At 36.7% G+C, this 22,498-nt stretch overlaps 1 protein-coding gene across 3 annotated transcripts in view; it reads right to left on the reverse strand.

Annotated features, from left to right (window-relative positions):
- Window positions 1–3,538: 3,538 nt before the first annotated feature.
- LOC125235862 (ankyrin repeat and SAM domain-containing protein 1A-like) overlaps window positions 3,539–22,498 on the reverse strand; it is a 131,400-nt gene continuing 112,440 nt past the window's right edge. For all 3 annotated transcript variants that reach the window (XM_048142480.1, XM_048142481.1, XM_048142482.1), the window contains 5 exons: window positions 20,783–21,166; window positions 7,769–8,053; window positions 6,794–6,952; window positions 5,536–5,673; window positions 3,539–5,150 (listed from right to left, as the gene is read on the reverse strand). In XM_048142480.1, coding sequence (XP_047998437.1) covers window positions 4,809–5,150; window positions 5,536–5,673; window positions 6,794–6,952; window positions 7,769–8,053; window positions 20,783–21,166 — 1,308 coding nt within the window. In that variant the 3' untranslated portion in view covers window positions 3,539–4,808. The remainder of the gene's footprint in view (window positions 5,151–5,535; window positions 5,674–6,793; window positions 6,953–7,768; window positions 8,054–20,782; window positions 21,167–22,498) is intronic.

The raw sequence follows: 22,498 nt of genomic DNA on the forward strand, positions 1-22,498 counted from the left end.
ATTTGAATCACTGATTTAATAGTTTTATGCAACATCCTTCTACAAAATAACTTATAAAGCCTCTTCTGGAAGATAACCTATGATGCTGGGAGCGTCCCCTTTGCATCGCGACTTAACTTTTGGGTACAGAAGGTGTAGCCAACACTTCTTTGATGAACTGTTTAGTGTCGGTCGACACATTGGCTAAGCGTCTCTATGGCAAGCGCCAAGATTCGTTAGAAACGCCTATATGCGGGTTTTAATGTCTGGACCAGGTCCACAGCAGTGCCAAACTTCTAGGAGTGATAATCGAGTCTTCTATCATAGGTATAGGTATACATCCGAAATCCGTCCTCGGATCATCGAGGTGCAAGAGTTGCAAGACATGGGTATCGATTGGCAACTAAAATGAGGTTGGGCGGTAAATGTAGGCAGAGGAAATTAGGTGGACTAAAATGATTTTAGTTCAGTAATGAGAAAATCCACGTTTAGATGGTGGTTACTTTCAGACGAAAAAAGCGCTTACCGGTTAAATCGAAGTGACAATCGTGGAACAGAAAAATAGTATACTTAGTCTGACCAAAGAGGATTGAGTATTATAGAGAGTTACTGTCAAAGTAAAATGTGTAATAGTGCATAGACTGCCATCTTTTGACACAGGCTTAAAACTTTTGAACCTCAATTTTGACAATTTGGTCCATATTCTTAGCTTGATATGTGTTAAAATGTCAAATATTAATATTAGCGCCATCTAGCTGAGCGTACCCCAAAGGTGTAATGCCATCTAGGCCACCGTACCTTTTTCTGTATGGTACTGAGGTACGTTTTTTTCTTAGATTTTATCTGTCTATACGGAGTTATATATGTCTTTGGTCTGACTAATCTTGGCCAGTAAGTAAATAAGAAAGTTTCAGATTACACGTTTGTAGTGGCTGACAATTTATTTCTCTAATGGTTTATTGTTACTCATATCAATTTTTTGGCATTTATTTGGAAACTTTCCAACGCACTGGTTAGGTACTTTACACTACCCCGTACCTGCCTGTCCATCGCTCGCTAATCGCTCGGCCAAGATTAATAAGCTTAAGCCAGCCTTTTTTCGGGCGAGCTAATGGGCCAGAAGTAATTCGCCTCTTTATGGCCGCGGATTTATTATTGGGTGCTGGGTAAATTATTAGCTCGTGTGAGGGAGAGGTTACAGAATGTGCCTACGCATTTATTTGGAAAATAAATAAACGTGACAACGTAAACTTACGAGTACGTGAGTAATACTGTTATTTAGTAAGATTTTGCATGCATTAAACAAGTGCGTCTTATCTTATCTAAAATCTTCGGGGTCCACTTCGACCCATCAGTATCTTTTGTGCTATCACCCCCTGCGATCCTTAGATCCTTCAGCTATATACTCCATGTCAACAAATGCGTCACTCCACATGCATGCCATATTATCTGGTCTAGTTCTTTACCGCTGAGTGCTCATTACATTTTTTTATAGCGTAGTACAAGTGATATTATATTTTACTGATTTTTGTTGAAATGTTTCACTGCGTAGTCCTTCGAGAGAATATGTCATCGACCAAGCAACGACATCCATTTCGACTGTCCACCGATTATCCATCCATCCATTGTTTCGACTCCGTGAACAAAGACCGACCAATTTGATAAATGCCTGGCAAAAAAGAATAGAAAATAATAGGGGCGCCACTGTCTATGTAAACAAATTTAAATGTGGCAACTATTGAGCCGCTTTTGTATGAGAGAAGTTGTTGCTATGATAAAAAATTTAGTTTCAATTCTATTCTTTTTTTGGCAAGCTGTAACAGGATGTATCATCCAAACCCCCGATCACTGATAATACTATGTAGAAATAGTAAGAGATTTTTATAATAGGTAGTAAGCATATAAACGCGAAATAAAAAATAATTATTTATAATAAAAAGCCATCTTGTAGTTCACAATTTATTGAATCTCGGATAGATTAATATAATATCGTCATAATATTATATTTACATCAATATTTGGATATTCAACTAGGTACAATATATTTTTTATATTTCTACGATATACATAAACAATAGGTACGCAACAAATATTTATATATTCTCTCAGGTTTTATAACATTTATCTAAAACTTAAAACCATTTTAATGACTTTTGTTGTCATTTGATATGATTTAAAAAAGCATAGAAGTTTTTGAGGTGTCATAAAAATATTTTCACTATAAATATAATAATGGAGAACATATAAGCAGTGATTGAAATAAAATAAATACAAGTAAGAAAAAATAAGTTATTTGTTCCAACGGCAGTGACAATTTAAAACTTTATTTATTTCGTTAATTACTATACCCTACCTACGTTGTATAATCACTAAATGATTTCGAAACTATGAATATTTAGGTTATTTTGTAGTCTAATAATTTCTTTGGTATACATGCAGTTTCTACAGGTTTTAGATTTTATATTCTCTTTTATTAGTTAGATGTGAATGATTATAAATAATGGTCAGTTTTAAATCGTTTTAAAAGTATCGTAAATATAGTATTAGACAGAATCAAGTGCTCAAAACTATCTAAGAATACGCACAATGAATGTAAAAACATAAAGCTGCGTTTTCACTTAGTAGTTCTGAGCGAGCATTCGTTCGTTCGTGCTCAGATGAAAATACTTGACTTCCATAGGTACCTCTATCGGTGCACGAAATGAACGAATTCTCGCTCAGAACTTCAGAACACTAAGTGAAAACGCAGCCTAAGATTAAACGTATCAGATATTTTTGAACTAGATGTCAAATAGACAGTACACAGTGCGTGATACGATTTAATAAGTGAATGTTAGGGATGTTTATAAATACAAACAAAGAATACTGATAAATACATACTATATCAGGCATGAAATACGCTAATTGACCCCAAACATATTTTACAACCGTTTTATGAGCAACCAGGCAACCACTCTACTTTTAGGTTACCTACATAAATGGTTCAGTGCTTGACAGCGTACACATAGGTCTTACTTCATTCACAATAAAATGTCAAAAACGGGAAGTAGGTATACTACTGGAATTAAATAGTCAAACACTTAGCACTTATGTTAATGTATCGACTCAAGAAAATTTAAAAAGCGCTACCGAAATGCCCTAAATTATTTTGTATAAAAACTAACCCTACCAGGGACGGTAAAAAAATTACTGTAATTATACTATGTATATCAAATACCGAAATGAGGCCAAATTTACAAAAATTGGTGTTCGATAAGTGAGCTTTTATTTATTATTTCAACTTGGGGTTGTACATTGGCGTATATACCTGTATCCATGAGTTTTGGCACACAGTTATAGCTAATATTATTTCATATTTTATAAATAGCAATACCACCTACCTTATTTTTAGAAAACATCGACAGACATCTTAATTGTTAAGAAATTGTACATATAACTCGATCCATACTATAACAATCATATAAAGCTCAGCTACATATACATATTAAAATATTTATAAATTAATAGGAATGAAATATATAAGCCGCAAGGTATCGTAATCTTAAATGAAAGAAACGTAGTCATTTGAATACTTTTACTCTTTATATCACATCACATGAAATCTCTTAAGTGATCAGATTCGAAATAAATAACATGCCAAATGTCACAACATAATATGATAATACCAAGTCATACAACAATTAAATACTAAAATGATATTACATTCAAAAATTGAAACGCCAAAGGCTTTGAGCAAACGGTTTGCACCTATGAGGAAAACATTTTTTTTTCCAAAAAAAAAAAAAATATTTTTTGTCGTTTTTTAGACATGATTATTGTACGCAGACAACGAATTACATTATATATAATTTACGAGCAAAATTAACTTCGGAAGCTCATATTATTAAAACTTTTTTAAATACGATTTAAACACATTAATAAAAAACTGTTGTTTTTGATGAAGGATTCGTACACATTTTTGAAATGCATAATTTTATTCTTAGTACAAATATAATACAATCGGTTAAAATAAGTTCACAGAACACATTATATATCTAAATTAAATATAACACAGTTCCCTATTAATGTGTTCAAAATAAATTGAATAATCGTAATAATATAACATAAGTTTGATATGTTTAATGTACTATGTGTTTAGGCGTATTCACCGATCTCGTCATAAGATGTGTAATATCAACAATTCGATATAAGTCTATATGAAATCTTAAATTATAGTATATTTACATTGTTACTCACGACATCGAAAACTTGGTAACGCACAGAAGGTACAATATAACGCCCATATGTATATTTTAGGCCTTACCCAAAAATTTAAATTATTTAAAAACGCGTTATAATAATACTCTTATGCGCGCTTAATCAGAATTTTAAAATTATCACGCTATATTATGTTTAATAATCATAATTATAGCTCAATTCTAATTGCAATAATAGTCGTAACATTCACACACAAATTGCAAATTAAACAAATAATATACATTTACAACTACTATAAATACAACAGCCCTATTTTTACTATTCAATAGTAAAATTGTTTATTTAACTATTCATAATATAATATAATAATGTTTATGGTTCATAAAAGCAGTGTCGAAATCGAAATACAAAAAAGTCAATAATCTTATAATTTTATCGACCAGTCTTGACTCGTAAGACCGGAAAAATTATATCATTGCTGCAAAATGTCACGCAGTGTCACTATATTTATGACCGATAACAATTCGAGTAATTTGAATACTTTAAATACTAACCTCGTTACAAAATTTAAGCCTTTTGGAAGCCATTTCTAACGGCTTTTAAATGCCATTTAAACATGAACCTTAAACTGTTTACAACTCTTCAGTGGAAGCTATGGGTGCTTTAAGAAGCGGTGTTCTTGGGCTCCTGGAGCCGTCGGAATTTCTCGAAGACTGAAAATCCTCGTTGGACAAGGAGGCAGGCATGGGGGCAATCTTGAGCTGATGGCCGTTGAGTTTAATCTCGGTAATGGAATGTGATCTGCCGTGGTTGAGGATGGGCTTCTCCTTGTTGGTGGTGGTCATGGGGTCGTGGGTTGGGGTCTTGGCCTGCGACTGGGTGACGCGGACGCGGTTCGACTGCTCGCGGAGGGCCATCTGGTACGCTACCTCGAACGCTTCACCGAGGGTCAGGATAACTTCTGTCGCTTGGTCCTGGAATTAAAGAAATTTACAATTGAAGATAAAGATTTAGTTTTCAAGATGGTATATTACAATGCGCTTATGAATTAGAATACTCAAACATCATAGAAAGAAAATTTGGAGAGATTTGATGATAAAGATACGTTTTCGTACATATCTACTAGACATCAATGTTAAGATGGCTACATCAAAACGACATTCGAAACCTTTATCAGATCATCACCATACGTCGAGCTAATCTAAAGGTCCGGACTCCAGACTACGCTTAAATTAACTATGGATCGTTAAAGAACATTCACCATGGTACAACTTAAATTGCGGAAGTCATCTGACTGATTAGTCACTTGACTTAGTAAATCTTGAAATAAATGATACTAATAATGATGAAGATACTCACCATAGTAGCAACTCTGAAGACATGACAGTAGTGGCTCTTGGTGGTGTGGTCCTTGGTGATGTACGCGAAGTGTGTGAGATCGTCGGCGTCTTGACACGCGCAGTGGATGTTGCGGATCTCGTGCTCACATATCAGATCCTGCCAAAAATTTAAATTTAAATACATAAACAATAAAAAAACTAAATATGATATCAGAAGAAACATGTTATAACTTTAAATAGATTAGAAAACCAATAGCCGCGATGCGTCAAATACCACTCGTACTAGAGATCCACAATGTCAAGTGCTACAAGTACTTGATGTGGAATTGATTTTCATTTTAATCAATACTAGCTTTTTCCTCGCGGTTTCGCTCGCGTTAGAAAGAGACAAAAAGTAGCCTATGTCACTCTCCATCCCTCCAACTATCTTCACTTAAAAAATCACGTCAATTCGTCGCTCCGTTTTGCAGTGAAAGACGGACAAACAAACAGACACACACACTTTCCCATTTATAATATTAGTATGGGTCTTGAAATAAGTATTTATGTTTATTTTGTACCTATGCCTTTGAGAAATATTAAAATTTTTATTTATAAAACATCAAAGACTTGATAAACAACAAATTCAACCCGGTCAAGCTGAAAAGAGCACAACACCGAAAACATTAATTAGCAGAGCTAACTAACCGTGATGGCCTTACAAAAAACTGAAAAGAAAAAGCAATCCTTTTTTGTAAGAAACACAAAGGCAAGATTGGTCAGTGGCTCGATGAAGTGTGAAGATCCATAATTAAAAGTCAAGCGGAGACGGGCTTTGTTAAGTCCAAGGGATGTTTGCCCTTTCCCCGGTCCGATGATTTTACGAAACAGTCTTCCGTCAAAGACTTGCCAACTATTATGCTTTAAGATTTTTGGGTTATTTATGGACCCTTTCTGTTGGGGTAACAACTGGCCCATGTTTTATTTTACAAAAGGGTAGCGCTTTCTGTTCTCAAAACAAAATGGTCTGTGTAAAAGTACAATGTTAATAAAGAAAAGGCGAATATCTATCAGAAATCAAGCCAGGATCAGCCTAAGGCTATCTGCTACGAGGTATGCCTAAAAATATGTAATTTGAAGTGACCTAAGTACCTGTATTTTGAGCGGATTACCTACATATCTTTTAGACAAAGGTGGTGAACTAGTTTCGTGTTTGATTAGGATATGATTTACATTATTTTGAAAGTCCCATATTGGCACAGAAAACTAAATATTAAATAGGAATAGCGATAACTTACCCTCGTGATGGTGTTGAGAAACTTGACCCCCCTGTAGCTGATAGACAGGATGATGTCCGGGGAGTCCCGGGGCTCTTTGGTAGACTTCTTTAGCTTCTGTATGGATTTCTTGGTTGACTCCGTTCCTCGGAGCTCTTTCACCACCGTTGACCCCAGGTACTGTTGAAATGGTACCATTAGTGTCACTGTTACTGGCTATCACTACATACTCGTAGTATAAAACAAAGTCGCTTTCTCTGTCCCTATGTCCCTATGTATGCTTAAATTTTAAAACTACGCAACGGATTTTGATGCGGTTTTTTTTAATAGATAGAGTGATTCTAGAGAAAGGTTTACATGTAGGTATAGTACCCATGCGAAGCCGCGGCAAGTCGCTAGTTTACTTATAGGTAAGATGACAGTTAGATCAATCTACGCTAAATTAATATTAGTATTATTATGAGTGTAACCCGAACCCAAACAAAGTAAAATAACTATTCTAAAATTCAAATCGATAGCATAAGTAGTTCTCGAGATATTTAGGAATGTGACAGACGGACCGACAGACAGAAGAGCGGCACCATAAAGGTTCCTTTTGTACCTATTCGGTACGGAACCCTAAAAAATACCGGTTCTGGAAAATAATTAGCACACATTCAGAAAAATTAACTACTGGTAACCTAAAAACACCTTTGATCTTGACTTTTTTTGTCTCTCTTTACAAATGTCAAGGAAGTTAATAAATTTGTGATTCAAATTACCTACCAATCCGATAGTTGTGTGCATTTGCTATTCTTACATAATTTCGCGAATATTTCCACTTCGGTATAAAATACGTCATTGAACAGTAATTTTAATTTAATATGCTTTTTTAACTCATGAGTCATGAAATAGACACAGGTAATACCGCTATTGATTATAAACTGTGCATCGATTAATGTTCAGAATATTTTTCTTAGAGCCGCATCCAAAATAAAATTCCCAGATTATACTTACATTAGCCACATAAGTGACAGCACCTGTCACCAGCACAAATGGCTGATGCTTCCACTGCGTCTTCAGAGCCCCTGGCACTCCCACTAATAGTTCTGAAGGCGCCCTAATCTCCAGATCTGAAGGTCTGGGCGGCTGAGGAGCTGGCCTGTTCTTCTTGCTGCGTTTTAACGTCTCGCCACCAGGTGGCGCTAGTGAAGGAACAACTGGTGGAGGCACTGCTTTGAGGTTTTCGGAGATTGGTAACTTTTCTTTGATGTCTTCTTTTAGCTGCTTTATGTTGTTTTTCTGGAACAAAAGATTTGTTTTAAAATCAATGCTGGTAACGAAGCAATGCAAAAAGGTTGTAATTTGCAAGTCGAAAAGGCATATTTTGGATACCTATGCTGAGGATAGCTGCTAAATAACCTAAATGAACATTAGGAACCCCTAATAAAACACTGGATTTTCCTAATGGCACAAATCTTTTTAATCTAGAAAATGTATAAGAGAGATTACGCCAAAACGCACAAAACTTTATACAAATTTGTATAAGAATAGTCTCATCTTACTTCCCAGCATAGACTGCTTGTAATGGATGTGAACATAAGAGTCAATTTACATAAAAGGATAGAGCGGCCCCCTGTAAAGATAAGATGGAAAATGCTAGAGAAGGATGAATGTGCCAGAATGTTTAAGGAGCGTGTGATAGATAAAATGATAGAGATGAAAGATATGGACGGACTGCATGCGGACGAATGTTGGAAAGAAATGGCTAACTGTATACGGAGTGTGGCAAAAGATGTGTTAGGTGAATCGAAAGGCAAAGGTATCATAGATAAAGAAACGTGGTGGTGGAACGAGGAGGTGCAGGAAACCATAAAGAAAAAGAAACAAGCATTTAAAGAATGGCAAATTGCTAAAAATGGACAGGAAACCGAAGAGGAATTAAAAAAGGCCACGTATACCGAATGCAAGAAGATGGCAAGACGTGCAGTTGCTATAGCCAGATTAACAGCACAGGACAAATTGTATGACTCTCTAGATGGTCCTAAAGGCGAAAAGCAGTTGTATCGTCTTGCCAAAGCGAGAGAAAGAATTTCCCGGGATATATCACATATAAAGTGCGTGAAAGATGATGCAGGAAAGGTGCTGACGAATGACGAAGTCATAAAAGAACGTTGGAAAGGCTACTTTGAAAGGTTAATGAATGAGGAAAATGAGTGGAGTAGACATGTACTGGATCACAAACCGATAAATATGGGTACAGTGAGAGAGATATGTATGGATGAGGTAAGAATGGCTGTGAGAAGTATGAAAAATGGAAAATCGGTAGGTCCAGATGATATACCTGGAGAAGTATGGAAGTTGTTGAGTGAGGATGGATGTAAGTGGCTGACTTTGTTCTTCAATAAGTTGTTGCATGAAGAAACTATCCCCGATGAATGGTGCGACAGTTTACTGGTGCCCATTTTCAAAAACAAAGGGGATGTACAAGACTGCAACAACTATAGAGGAATAAAGCTAATGTCACATACAATGAAAATATTGGAAAAGGTGATAGAGAGACGCCTGAGAGAAGAGAGTGAAATAACACAAAACCAATTCGGGTTTATGCCGGGAAGAGGTACAGCAGACGCCATTTTTGCACTTCGCCAATTGTGCGAAAAATACAGGCGCGCAAAAAGGAACCTGCATATGGTGTTTGTTGATCTCGAAAAGGCATACGACCGCGTACCCCGAGAGGTTTTGTGGTGGGCTCTGAAAGAGAAATGCGTGCCTGGGAAGTATGTAGAGCTAATACGGTCAATGTACAGTCGATGTTGTACACGCGTCCGGTCAGCTGCCGGCACCACCGACAGGTTCAGTGTCGCGGTGGGCTTGCACCAGGGATCGGCTCTAAGTCCTTACCTCTTTCTCCTTATTATGGACGCTTTGTCGTCGGACATACAGGAGGAGGTACCCTGGTGTATGCTTTTCGCTGATGACATTGTGCTTGTTGGTGAAGACGGGCTCGAGGTACAGAGCAGACTCGAGAAGTGGCGGCAAAAACTAGAGAATGTTGGCCTGAAGATCAGTAGATCAAAAACAGAACATATGTTTTGTGATTTCGGCGGTCTCTCTGGTTTTGCTGCCATAGAACTCGATGGTATTTTATTGCCAGTCTGCTCCGACTTTAAGTACCTTGGTTCGCTCGTACAGTGTGATGGCGATATCGACCGCGACGTGAAAAACCGTATTAGCACGGGGTGGATGAAATGGCGACAGGTCACGGGAACCATTTGTGACGCCCGGATGCCTCTTCGACTGAAGGGCAAAATTTATAAATCAGTCATCAGACCTGTCGTCATGTATGGATCAGAGTGTTGGGCCCTAAAGGTGACGGATGAAAAGAGATTGCACGTGGCAGAGATGAGAATGTTAAGATGGATGTGTGGCGTGACAAGAATGGATAAGATAAAGAATGAGTATATCAGAGGAAGCCTGAAAGTAGCACCGATTGTTGAAAAAGTAAGAGCGAATCGACTAGCATGGTATGGACATGTAATGCGGAGGGATGAAAGGCATGTGACGAGAAAGGTATTACGAATGAATGTGGAAGGTGGTGGAAGTAACGGGAGGGGAAAACCGAAGAAGAGGTGGATGGACTGTGTGAGACATGATATGGAACTAAAACAAGTTAATGATGAGATGACGAGTGACAGAGATGTATGGAAGAGAAAGACATGCTGCGCCGACCCCAAGTGACTGGGATAAGGGCAAGAGAATGATGTATAAGAATAGAGTCTGGCTAGCCAAATATTGTTGACAGATATTTCCTTGTGGTATCACCAATTGTCTATGGTTTAAAAAAAAGGCTAAAAGTCTGCTGTCAATTTATGTCACTTGTTCAAATTGTTCGCGGGTTAAAGGGTAAATCTTAAATATTATAACAATGACGATACCAAGCGAGGTCCGCTATTTGCTGTTTAAGCTAATAAATAATTACAACCAAGAGCGAAGTCGACGTGAAGCGGCATATAATGAAAAACTGCAATGTTTACAAGTCGTAAACAATATAGTAGGTTGGTGATCTATTAATATTTTGATACTTTAAGTACTAGTTCTAACATTTGCCTATAACTTTGATTAAGTATGTGAATATAATAAAACTTAAATCTCATAAACAGGAAAAGAGTGTAAAGACAAGGAGAAACTCGAAGCTCTGGGAAGCATTAATAAAATAAAAATATTGGAACGTAACGACTTACTTACGAAAAACCAATATTTAGAAGAAATCAGTGAAGTGACTGGTCAGTAGTAATTTGATATAAAAAATAAAATAAATAATATAATTTAGCCTATATACGTTCCACTGCTGGGCACAGGCCTCCTCTCATGTCTGAGAGGGCTCAGGCTATATAGTCTCCACGCTAGCCCAATGCGGGTTGGAGACTTCACATAAATCTTTGAATTTCTTCGCTGATGTATGCAGGTTTCCTCACGATGTTTTCCTTCACCGTAAAGCTAGTGGTACATATTAAATGATATTTCGTACGTAAGTTCCGAAAAACTCATTGGTACGAGCCAGGATTTGAACCCGCGACCTCCGGATTGAAAGTCGGGCGTTCCCCATTACTTCTTGTAATACACGTTAATTATTAATATTTAAATGCCAATAACCATCGTAAAACTTTTAGGTTAATACGTCAAATGCTAACAGATTTTGTCAAATTTCTGTACATATGTATATTAGCAATTTCTATTGATTTTCAATATAAGTGTGCACAGAAAACAAAAATATTTTCTAGTATCAAAACTATATCTCCTACTATACCAAGTGTGACCAGCCCTAGATTTTTTGAATTTCCCGCCAAAAGTTGGGGCAATATTTCATTAGCCACACTCTAGTCTCAAAAGCTTTCAACTTTTACTTTCACCATGAAAGTTGAAAATAAAAGCACAACCTTCGCAAAAACATCGCTAATTAAACAAAAAAAGTTAAACAAAGCATACAATAAAACAAAGGGGGAAAAGTGACACTCGAGCGCCGATTCACACCTCACAGGTGCAAAACAAAAGTAATGATGCAGCGAAAAAAAGAGACGAACCATGAAATTTTAATTAACTGTAGTCAAAGGCACGAAAAATAATTGACATGAGCCGTCTAATTTGACGAGTGTCATTTTGATATAAAAACGGGGTTTGTATGAATAATGTTCCGTTGGAATGGATATGAATGGGGACGGAGGTTAGTGCGCCCCAACTAAGGGTTAGTTTCCGTTTGATGATCATTGGGGACTTTATAAACCAAGTTTGAAGACAGGAAAATGTTTTTCGTAATATAAGCTCACATCTTAATTTAGAACTAAGCAAATTTACCGACCCCAAAACATTGCGGTTGCTTTATGTGATATACGCAGTGTTAAAAGCATGCGTTCAACGGAATATACGAGTTAGCGAATTGCTATTTTTCATACATTTCACGATTTTATTTATAAATTTCACCGCTTGCCCAAAAGGGCAACTAAAAAGTTACCTTTTGAACTGTAGGTAAATGGCGTAAAATTAAACCGAATAAAAGTACGTAAATATCAGTAAAGAAGGGAATTATGTGTTAGAAACATGACAAATAATGCGCTTTAGATAAAAAATCTACAAGAACCTTTGCGTTGTATCAAGATTAGAATATAATTATATCTTAAATGATATTAAGTAACAATTTCTTCCTTAGATATTTGCTCAAAAATTGACTAGGGTGCATTGGGGTAATTTCGAAGGTCGTCTAATTTCGAAAACACACAAAAATCACCATTATTTCCATTATGTCAAGATTCCTCTTCCGAAATTACCCAAGCATTTCTTTGCTCGAAATTACTTCAATGCACCCTACTAGACTATTGACTATTGAGTTCGCATCCTATTGCGGATTTTCATTATCATTCGAACTGTGTATTTTGTTCATACTAAACAGAACTGTCGCCGCATACATCAGAATAATAGCGACCTCCTGACAATAGTCATACAAGGTGTAAACCTAATACGGGCGAATCTCTTAACGGTGGTGAGTATAGGACATAAGAAATGTAATTAGATAACTTTTACTTAGTTTATAATTATTACTTTTCATTCATTGACTATCCTAATTTTACTTTACTGTCATTTTTATATATATATTTTTTTTATTTTTTTGTATAATGATTGCATGCTCATAGTTAGTTAATTAGTACTCGTACAGTACAGTAAACAGAACTGTCGCCGCATACATCAGAATAATAGCGACCTCCTGACAATAGTCATACAAGGTGTAAACCTAATACGGGCGAATCTCTTAACGGTGGTGAGTATAGGACATAAGAAATGTAATTAGATAACTTTTACTTAGTTTATAATTATTACTTTTCATTCATTGACTATCCTAATTTTACTTTACTGTCATTTTTATATATATATTTTTTTTATTTTTTTGTATAATGATTGCATGCTCATAGTTAGTTAATTAGTACTCGTACCTTCATGTACAAACTGTAAATAATTTGCATGTTGATGTTATGTCGACGGGATACTGTGACTAAATATTTTACTTATAAGATCTTACTGTAACGTATTCATGCAAATAAATATTTCTATTCTATTCTATTCTATTCTTAAAATTGAGATAAATGTTTTATCCATACAAAATAATTCGGCCCGCAATGTAACGAAAACACACTCGCGTTAAACGCTCGCTGATAGTTGTCATTGACTGTCATCGCCACCACGTTTACAGTACATTGCTGCTGGGGAATTTTTAAAAAAAATAATTATGGGGTCAAAATTAAGAGTAACTCAAAAACACCTCCCAATTGATGATAACACTAATGAATTCTATGCCCGGTTTCATTAATCGCCCTTATTACGTTTAAAGGCTGTATATTTCTGGTCAGCCTTTAGTAACAACTCGCTTTCAACATTATTTTGGGTTCACTATTATCTGGCAGAAACTTTTTACTCATATATTTGATTCGTATCTTCGTTCTTGGCAGAAGTCAAGTTTGGCAGAAACACCTTACGCAGAATATGCTTTGGCACAAATTATTTCGCAGATTTTTGTAATACCGAATCGTCTGTTGTCATAATGTTGATGAGCATAATAGTCCTCTAGTCGAACAATACATTTGCAGATAATATTTGTGCATAATATTTAGGCGGCATAAAGTTGTAATTTGATATTTGATAGCGAGTTGGATGTGCTGGGGATACAAGATACCTAACACTCCTCCGCGCTTCGCTCGTCGTCGTACCTAACGGTGACTCTGGGGCAGTTTTTCTTTTCTGATAGCGAGTAATAATTCTGCTAATGTAATATTATGCTATAAGATTATTATGGTACATACAATTATGCTAACCCAAAGTCGACCAAAGTAATGTTCTGTAAAACAATATTCTGCCAAATGTATCTTATGCGTGGTAGTAATAATGCCAACTAAGTTTTCTGCAAAATTACCATTCGACCGAAAGTGTTTCTGCGAAACATGTTATGCGAAGTGTGTTTCGGACTAAAATTATTCTGTCAGATGAGGGTAACCCTTATTTTGCGGTAAACACATAGTACGGGCATTCCACGTACACTCAGCTTCCAGCCGCTCTGAATGGGCCCTGAATAGACCTAGGATTGAACACTAATTACCTATACACGCCCGACGACGTGTGAAATTAAAAAAAGACCGCGCATTTCACTCGCTGGTTAAAAGACACATGTGGGTTTCCGTTGGATAAGGACCCTTATTGAAAAATATTGAAAGCTTTAGTGTGTAGTAAATTTGTGGAAGAAAGGACTTTACGGCAAGTTAATAAAGGTTCCCCTTGTTTTGGCATAATTTTACAATCGAGAATTCTTTTTGGCATAATCTATATTGGCATAATTCACCTTTCGCATAATCTGTTATGGCATAGTATAGTTACGCATAATTTGTCTAGGCATATTTTTGTTTGTCCGAATATATTTCATGCATAAAGGTTATTCGCCGAATGGTTTTTATGCATAAATTATTTCTGCATAACATGGTTTAGTGGAAATTTACTACGCAGAATTTTTACTATAGGTAATACTACTATATTAATGTTGCAGTTCTAACCTAACCTAACCGAAATTCTTGACAAAATGTTTTATTTGTTGAGGACGCAGTTCTAACCTAACCAAACCGACTCTCTTAACAGCATTTAGTATGGGTGGATATTCTGATTTTAAGAAATATGCCAAATACAATTATGCGAATTAATTTTATTCATAAAAATAATCGGCGTAAACAGAATTATGCGAACTTAATTTCGGACAATGTGTTATTCGTATTATTTTCGATTATGACAAATAAGTTTTCTGCCAAATTAACATTCGGCGAAAATCGATTATGCGAAGTCTGTTATGCGAAAATCGTTTCGGACAATTAAAGTTATGCCAAATAGAGGGAACCCGTTAATAAAATATGTATTAATATCTGATTAAAGAATCAATAAGGTCGCATTTATTAGAGAACATAGCTACACAGTGAAAAAACTATATTACTACATTAGCTTTTTCTTTGTGCTATTCAAAAGCAGTTTTATTATGCAATGTTATTTTAAGAGGACTAGTCATAACCTTATGCCTGAAGTACGTTTTTGTAAATATAGAAAAATAAAGCAGAACATCTAGCCTTACTTATGCTTGCTTGTAAGGAATCTTATGATATACATATTATGTTGTGCGTCATAAAAATTACTTAATTGCCCTCAAAGATATTTAAGTTACGCTAGTCGCTGTTAATTATCAATATTTCATAATTATCTGCCTTTTTAACAGATGGTACATCTTTGTGATGTAATCGCTAGAAATCTAATTTTATATTACGCTCACCTAAAAACTTTAAACTGTAAGTTCATATCATCACCATTAGGATTAGGTATAACGGCCCAGCCACGACATTGGTCTAAGCGCGACAGCGGTGAGCAGCAGCCATACGTGCGAATGAAAAGCCCCATCGCTGTGTCTCGCTCCAATGTATGGCCACCGCTCACCGCTGTCGCGCTTAGACCAATGTCGTGGCTGAGCCGTAATAGTGACGCGTATTTAGGAAATATCGAACATCCAAAAAAACGTTATAAAATGTGCATTAATTTTTGTACACCTGACTTTCTCAAAGTGCACATCAGAAGTAATCAACATTTTCATACTTAACTGAATATTAGGGCTGCATCCCACTCATAAAGGCGTTATCACACCAGCGTTGCCAGGCTACCCCCTTCGCACGTGTCACCATAATTACACGTGAGATGAGCAATTTGGAAGGATTAGCCATTTTAATCTTATCGTTTGGGGTAAAATTGAGTGATAGGTTTAATATAAAACGGTGTTTTAACTGGTGTGCAATCAGCTTTAGACTGTATGACAAAATCGAACTTGTAGCTTGAGTAATAAGGTTGCCTGGGAGACTAATGTTTGGGTAGTAAGGGTGGCTTTGAAAAGGACGACCTAACGCGAAGTTGAACTTCATTAAAGTTACATTAATGTAACTTTAATGAAGTTCAACTTCACAAACTCACGATTTTACTTTGCGAGAGAAATACCCCAATTAGATCCTTGAATCCTAGAGTTCTATTTTTTAATCAATGGTTCCTCTTAAAGTTCGATAAACTTTACCTACCCAAGTACTTTATGACAAGTTTCGTTAACGAAAGTTTATCGAACTTTAAGAGGAACCATTGATTAAAAAATAGAACTCTAGGATTCAAGGATCTAATTGGGGTATTTCTCTCGCAAAGTAAAATCGTGAGTTTGTGAAACTATAATAAGAGCAACTTACACTTTCTAAGAGTTAGCCAGAAAACCTGGGTTTACCGTTCGGATAGTACAACTCTGGGGATAACGTTACACCCGAGTTAGTTGGCTAAACCTGGATCGAACAAGTTGTCCTAATTAGGACCACTTGACAATTAAATACGTTATACGTTATTTCCAATATGACTTGGAACTCCGGTTGCCGTTTAAGAAGTTAAACACTCTTACGGTAGATGTCGCTACGGGTCCCATTGACCTTAGTAGTGGAAAATTTCGCTGGCTTGGTTGAAGTCTTGGTGGCTCAGTTGGCAGAGCGCTGGAGTATCTATCCAGAGGCCGTGAGTTCAAGTCTCACCCAAGGCAGACATTTTCACTTTTAAATTTATTCTAAGCCTAGTGGCATCGATTGCAGACGTTTCTGCTAATCAGAAGTTAAAATTAAATACGTGTCAGATAATCGACGCTGTTTCTACTGGCGTACGTTGTATGTTAGACAGGTACAGATGTAGTGCGAAAAGGGTTTCCTTCGTATTTTTCCGGAAACGTTCGTATTTGTCATGCTAGTTCAGTCAATGTCAGTACATCTTGTACTGAGACTGACTGAAATAGCATGACACGTTCGGACGTTTCCGTAACAAAACGAAGGCAAATCTTTCCGCACTACATCTGTACATAGGTACACTATATTATATGATACTAGGTCGTACTGATGTGCCGACGGAAAGTTTCCAAAATTCTGAAATTTTCACATAGAAAAACTTCGGAAACTTTCCATACTTTGTACGGACAATTGTATGGACGGTAACTTTCCATATCATAAATTTAAATTCCCTTTATTTTTCGTGAAAGTTTCGTGAACTTTTCAAGAAATTTAAGATTTTTTTGTAAAGTTTCCGCAACTTGCACATCACTACTAGGGCGCATGTGAGATCAGCAGTACTATCAGTAGCAGCGATTTATTATTAGGTCAAACTCATTCGTAATATACTAGATAAAACTGTCTGAACATATTCTGTGTCGTTCATACACACAAGAATTAGCATTCAATTGAATACTTAATATGAATTAAATTAATGTTAAATTGTACGTACTCGTATATACTAAAACCAAACCGATTTCATTTGGTACATAACTCTTATATCTTTATATCAAGAACAATTGATACATGCCTATTGTTTTATTTTTAACTACAAGCTGAAACTATTCAACTGGAAGGGGGGGGAAGGTCCATTTTTTCTATGTTTTACAATGTTATAAATGGCACGCGTGTCGTCGATACATGTGGAACTCAGCAATAGTGTAATAATACTAATAATGGACAAAATAGATCAGTTACAATTGCCCCCCAGTCGGGATTTGCCCCGCTGTACCTTATCAAATTATTTTATTCGACTGATCAAACTTTATGGTAAATTAGGTTTGTCATTTTAATGTGTTAATTAAATTAATAATATGAGCGAAAATTGAAGCTAAATCAATATCAAATAAGATAAATAGGTACGTTATTAATCTCGAAATACCGCTCCTGGATTTTTATTTTAAAAGCGACCCAGTTACGCTTACTGCATATGAAATGATTACGTTTTATATCCATAATAAAAACACGTAACATCTTACTGTAATGGAATATTAAACCAGATTATTTTTGTACACTTTTAACCGCCTCTGTTCATAATTTTATTGCAGTGTTGACAATATTAAACAACATTTATATGCAACTATGTCAAACAACAATACCGCACTTATGCAAGAAATTGAAGAACGAAATGTTGTTTGTACATGCTTTTTTCCAATAAAGAGGTGTTTGTATTTTTTTTTAGGTTTTGTTAGTATTTATAACGACATCTTTAATTATATTGCATTATTTTCAAGAATTAAGCGATTAGTTCAATTACCAATAACTATTTAAGCGTAGGCATGGCGGCGTAATATTACGTAATCAAGTATTTACCTAGAAACTATGATCATCTATATCTATGATCCCGGTAAGGGCATTTATTTGTGTGATGAGCACAGATATTTGTTCTTGAGTCATGGATGTTTTCTATAATTGAATATTGGAATTATATATATCGTTGTCTGAGTACCTGAACCAAGCATCTTGAGCTTCTAGGGATTAATAATCTGTGTAACAATGTCCTAAATATTTATTTATTTATTTATTTATTTATCATAATGCGTAAATCCTTCTACATGTACATTTATAGTTTGTTTGATAATTATATGGAACCTACAGTCTGATTTTACGACCAACATCTAATAGAAGTCTAGATCATATGCAAAATTATCTTTATAAATGGACAAAAATGTGTCCTTGATCAGAAAAGGGTCACTTTGCTCTCCCAGTAGGGAAGAAAAGCCCCCATTTAAAAAATGGTGACGTGAAAAGTATCAAACACTCGTTCAAGTGTCATCACCCTGTCATCTGTCATTGTGTAGTATCTAAGCAACTCCCTCGCGGATATCCTCTTTACCACGGCGTCCACGATTGAACAGCCGACCTAGCCGAATGACAATGACGCTAGACGCCGATCGAAACGCAGTCTGTCTCTGTCGCGCCAACACGGAAGAGCGATAGAGATAGGTAGCTACGAAAACGATATCGTGAGCTTGTCACTATGGGTGCTAAGTTTGACGACATACATTTTGATAAAAATTGAAAGGCTGATATCCATGATGCTGAGCAACATCCACTAGGTTTCCCAAAATGTCCTCATCAGTTTGTATGAAATTCCCTTTTTGTTACCAGATTTCTATACATTTTCGCGGCTTAGCAGGCAGGGTCACTACCGACTGAGCCAGACCGGTCGTCAATTGCCAATTCGTTGCCTATCCTATACAATGACGCTAGACGCCGATTGAAACGCAGTCTGTCTCTGTCGCGCCAACACGGAAGAGCGATAGAGATAGGTAGCTACGAAAACGATATCGTGAGCGTTTATGTGCATTTGGCTACGTACCCTGATCGCCATCTTTAATGGCCGCCACTTGCAATTCAACGATACCACTTTAGGTGCGCCATTTTATAGGACATTGCACTGTGATGAATCTAGACTGGGCTTCAATGAACTATTTCGTTGCCTATCCTATACAAGCAAGCATTAAGTCCACCGTTTGTCGCACCGTTTTCCCGTGCAAGATGGACAAACAGACACACACACTTTCCCATTTATAATATTAAAACTAGCTTTTGCCCGTGGCTTTGCTCGCGTTAGAAAGAGACAGAAAGTAGCCTGTGTCACTCTCCATCCCATCCCTTCAAATATCTCCACTTAAAAAATCACGCCAATTCGTCGCTCCGTTTTGGGGTGAAAGACGGACAAACAAACAGTCATACACACTTTCCCATTTATAATATTAGTATGGATATATAAGTAATAAGTATAAGTATGGATTAATAAAAGTAAATAAGAAACTGTACAACTAACAATTGCCAATTTCATTATCATTCCTTCAACACCAACGTCATATTATCATTGCACTATATTTAATGTAACCCCTTTAATGCCACCGTCACGTATTTCGACTAGGTATTTTGACCAGAATAGCATTGTCTATGCGTTTCGTATGCTGTCCACGGCATTGGACGGACGCGGTACGTACGAATGTTATTGCATTTTAAGTTATGGGTTATGGTTTCCCATGGGGTTTCCTTATTTGATAGTCACGCCAGGTTTATTGTAGATTTTAATAACGATAATGCTTTATTACTCTCTTGGTGCAAGTATGGGAAAAGGCTACTGTGGTACTCTTAACATATTAGGTTTAACACGTCGTCGGTTTCACGTGTTTTACTATAGAAAGTTACATATTAAATGAACCCTAGTATCATTGAAGTGGGCTGTTACATTTCTGTGTGACACCTTTTAATTGAACTTTAATGTGTATTATGATATTATGTAAAAACTTCTAAAAATTAAAAGGTATCACACATGTATTATGATATTATGTAAAAACTTCTAAATCCTTTTTAAATTGCAAAGATGGTGTTTTTTATATTCTAATAGGTAGGTATATATATACAGTTGAGTATCAATAACATTCCTAATATTTGAAAACTCTTACTAGAGTTTTGTCATACAAGGACGTACATGGTACATTTTTAACACTAACTTAGGTAATCTAGGGTGACAAAACATCCAAAATTATCAAAATTGCCGAGTGTCACGCAACTATATCCGAGCTAACGTTGACTGAATCTATAATCAAGTAAAAGTATACACTGAAAATCTCGTTTCGATCAGCACAACAAAATCACTCACCAATGAATTGAGATCAGCATTCAAATCCTCCATATGATTCGCCGGCCCATTCTGTTCACCCGACACCGAAGCCAAGATCCTCTTCCTATGTCCCGCCTTCTGGATCTCGAGCACTGCTGTCAGCTCCACCTCCCAAATCCTCCTCACCCGATCCATATCCACATACAAATGCTTCCTAAACGTATCACTATATATCTCTAGATTTATATTCCTTAACCATTCTTCTACGGATTCGTTTTGGTTTTTACTTATATTATTGTTATTATAATTATTGCTTATTTCAGTTATTTTAAGAGGTAATTGTTTCGCTGACTCTAATATTCTTTGTCTATCGCTCTCTTCTATTCCCATTTCTCGGAGGTCGTTCTCGTCTAGGATACCGTTCTGCAAAAGAAAGAAACTGTTAGAAATCTGTAACGTTTATGTAACAAAAGTTTTTGTTTGTCCTCTTAGAATATTTCTTGTGGTAAATAAATTTTGGTTTTGTCATATAGACTGTACCTACGTATGAAAACCTGCCACCCTATTGCTAATTATATTTATTTTAATTTCAAATGTTAAATTGGCCTTAACTGATCGCAGTTAGATAAAGTCGCAAAATTAGGTTTGAAATTTGCAATTTTCAACCTACTTCAAAATAAAATAGACAATATGGACATAATTAATTGAAATACGGTTGTACTCACGTTATTATATCGCTATTGCTGCGACATGTTTCGGGCCAATTCGGAGGCCCCTCTTCAGGCGTATAGGAGCTCACGCGACGGCTAGACTCCGCAAACCGCTCCTATACGCCTGAAGAGGGGCCTCCGAATTGGCCCGAAACATGTCGCAGCAATACAGCAATTCCCGTCAACTTTGTACAATGCCACGTCAGCAAATTTTAATTGATCCTATTTTGTTACCAACATTTAGTAATATAATTCGACTTTCGTAAGATATATACAGGATAATTGTTATAATTAAGAAAATATAGATACTAGAGAACCTTAATGACGAAATAAAACTTAATAAAATCTCAATTCATCAACAAAATCTAAAGATAAAAATTTATTGAGAAACAAACATCATAACAACTATAAATAAGCTTAGAAATAATAATAAATAAAATAAATTAGATTAAATTAAAATAACTTATAAATAAAAAACCTCGCCCAAGTCGCTGCCACCGGGCAGTGTGCCCAGAAGGCTGGCCGCATTGCCACGTTGGATGGCAATGCTAATGCGTTGAGCAAAATATTGGCCAGCCCTCTGGTCACCTGTAACGTCAATAAGGCGCGCCGCTAGTTCCTTGTACATCTGACGCGCGCTTGGCCCCCATGGCCCCAGTGTTTCCACACCAAACGCCGCAAAAATGTAACTGCTGCCAAGGGTAGCATATTTGCGGCGCTTGAGGTCTTCGGCCGCAGACGCCGCATGACCAGCACCACCGCTGGTGCCCTGAAGATGGGACGGCGCAAGTGTGTCAACACACGTGGCATCCCAAACCAGAGGCCGACCCAACTTCCAAGGCACCAGAGTCATACCGTCGGGCCTCTTGCCATCGTCCCTTGCCAGGCCGACTGGCTCAAGGATGGCTGGGACTTTGACACTGACAAAGGCCCTTCGGATGATATCGTTGATGCCGGCATGTTGGGGTATGCGGCCGGCGCTTCTGCCACAGGAGAGCCCATGATGCCCATGGCTATCTACCATGGTACCACAGCGGCAGCGATG

This window comes from Leguminivora glycinivorella, chromosome 18, assembly GCF_023078275.1.
Source record: "Leguminivora glycinivorella isolate SPB_JAAS2020 chromosome 18, LegGlyc_1.1, whole genome shotgun sequence".
In the NCBI taxonomy this organism is placed as follows: Eukaryota; Metazoa; Arthropoda; class Insecta; order Lepidoptera; family Tortricidae; genus Leguminivora; species Leguminivora glycinivorella.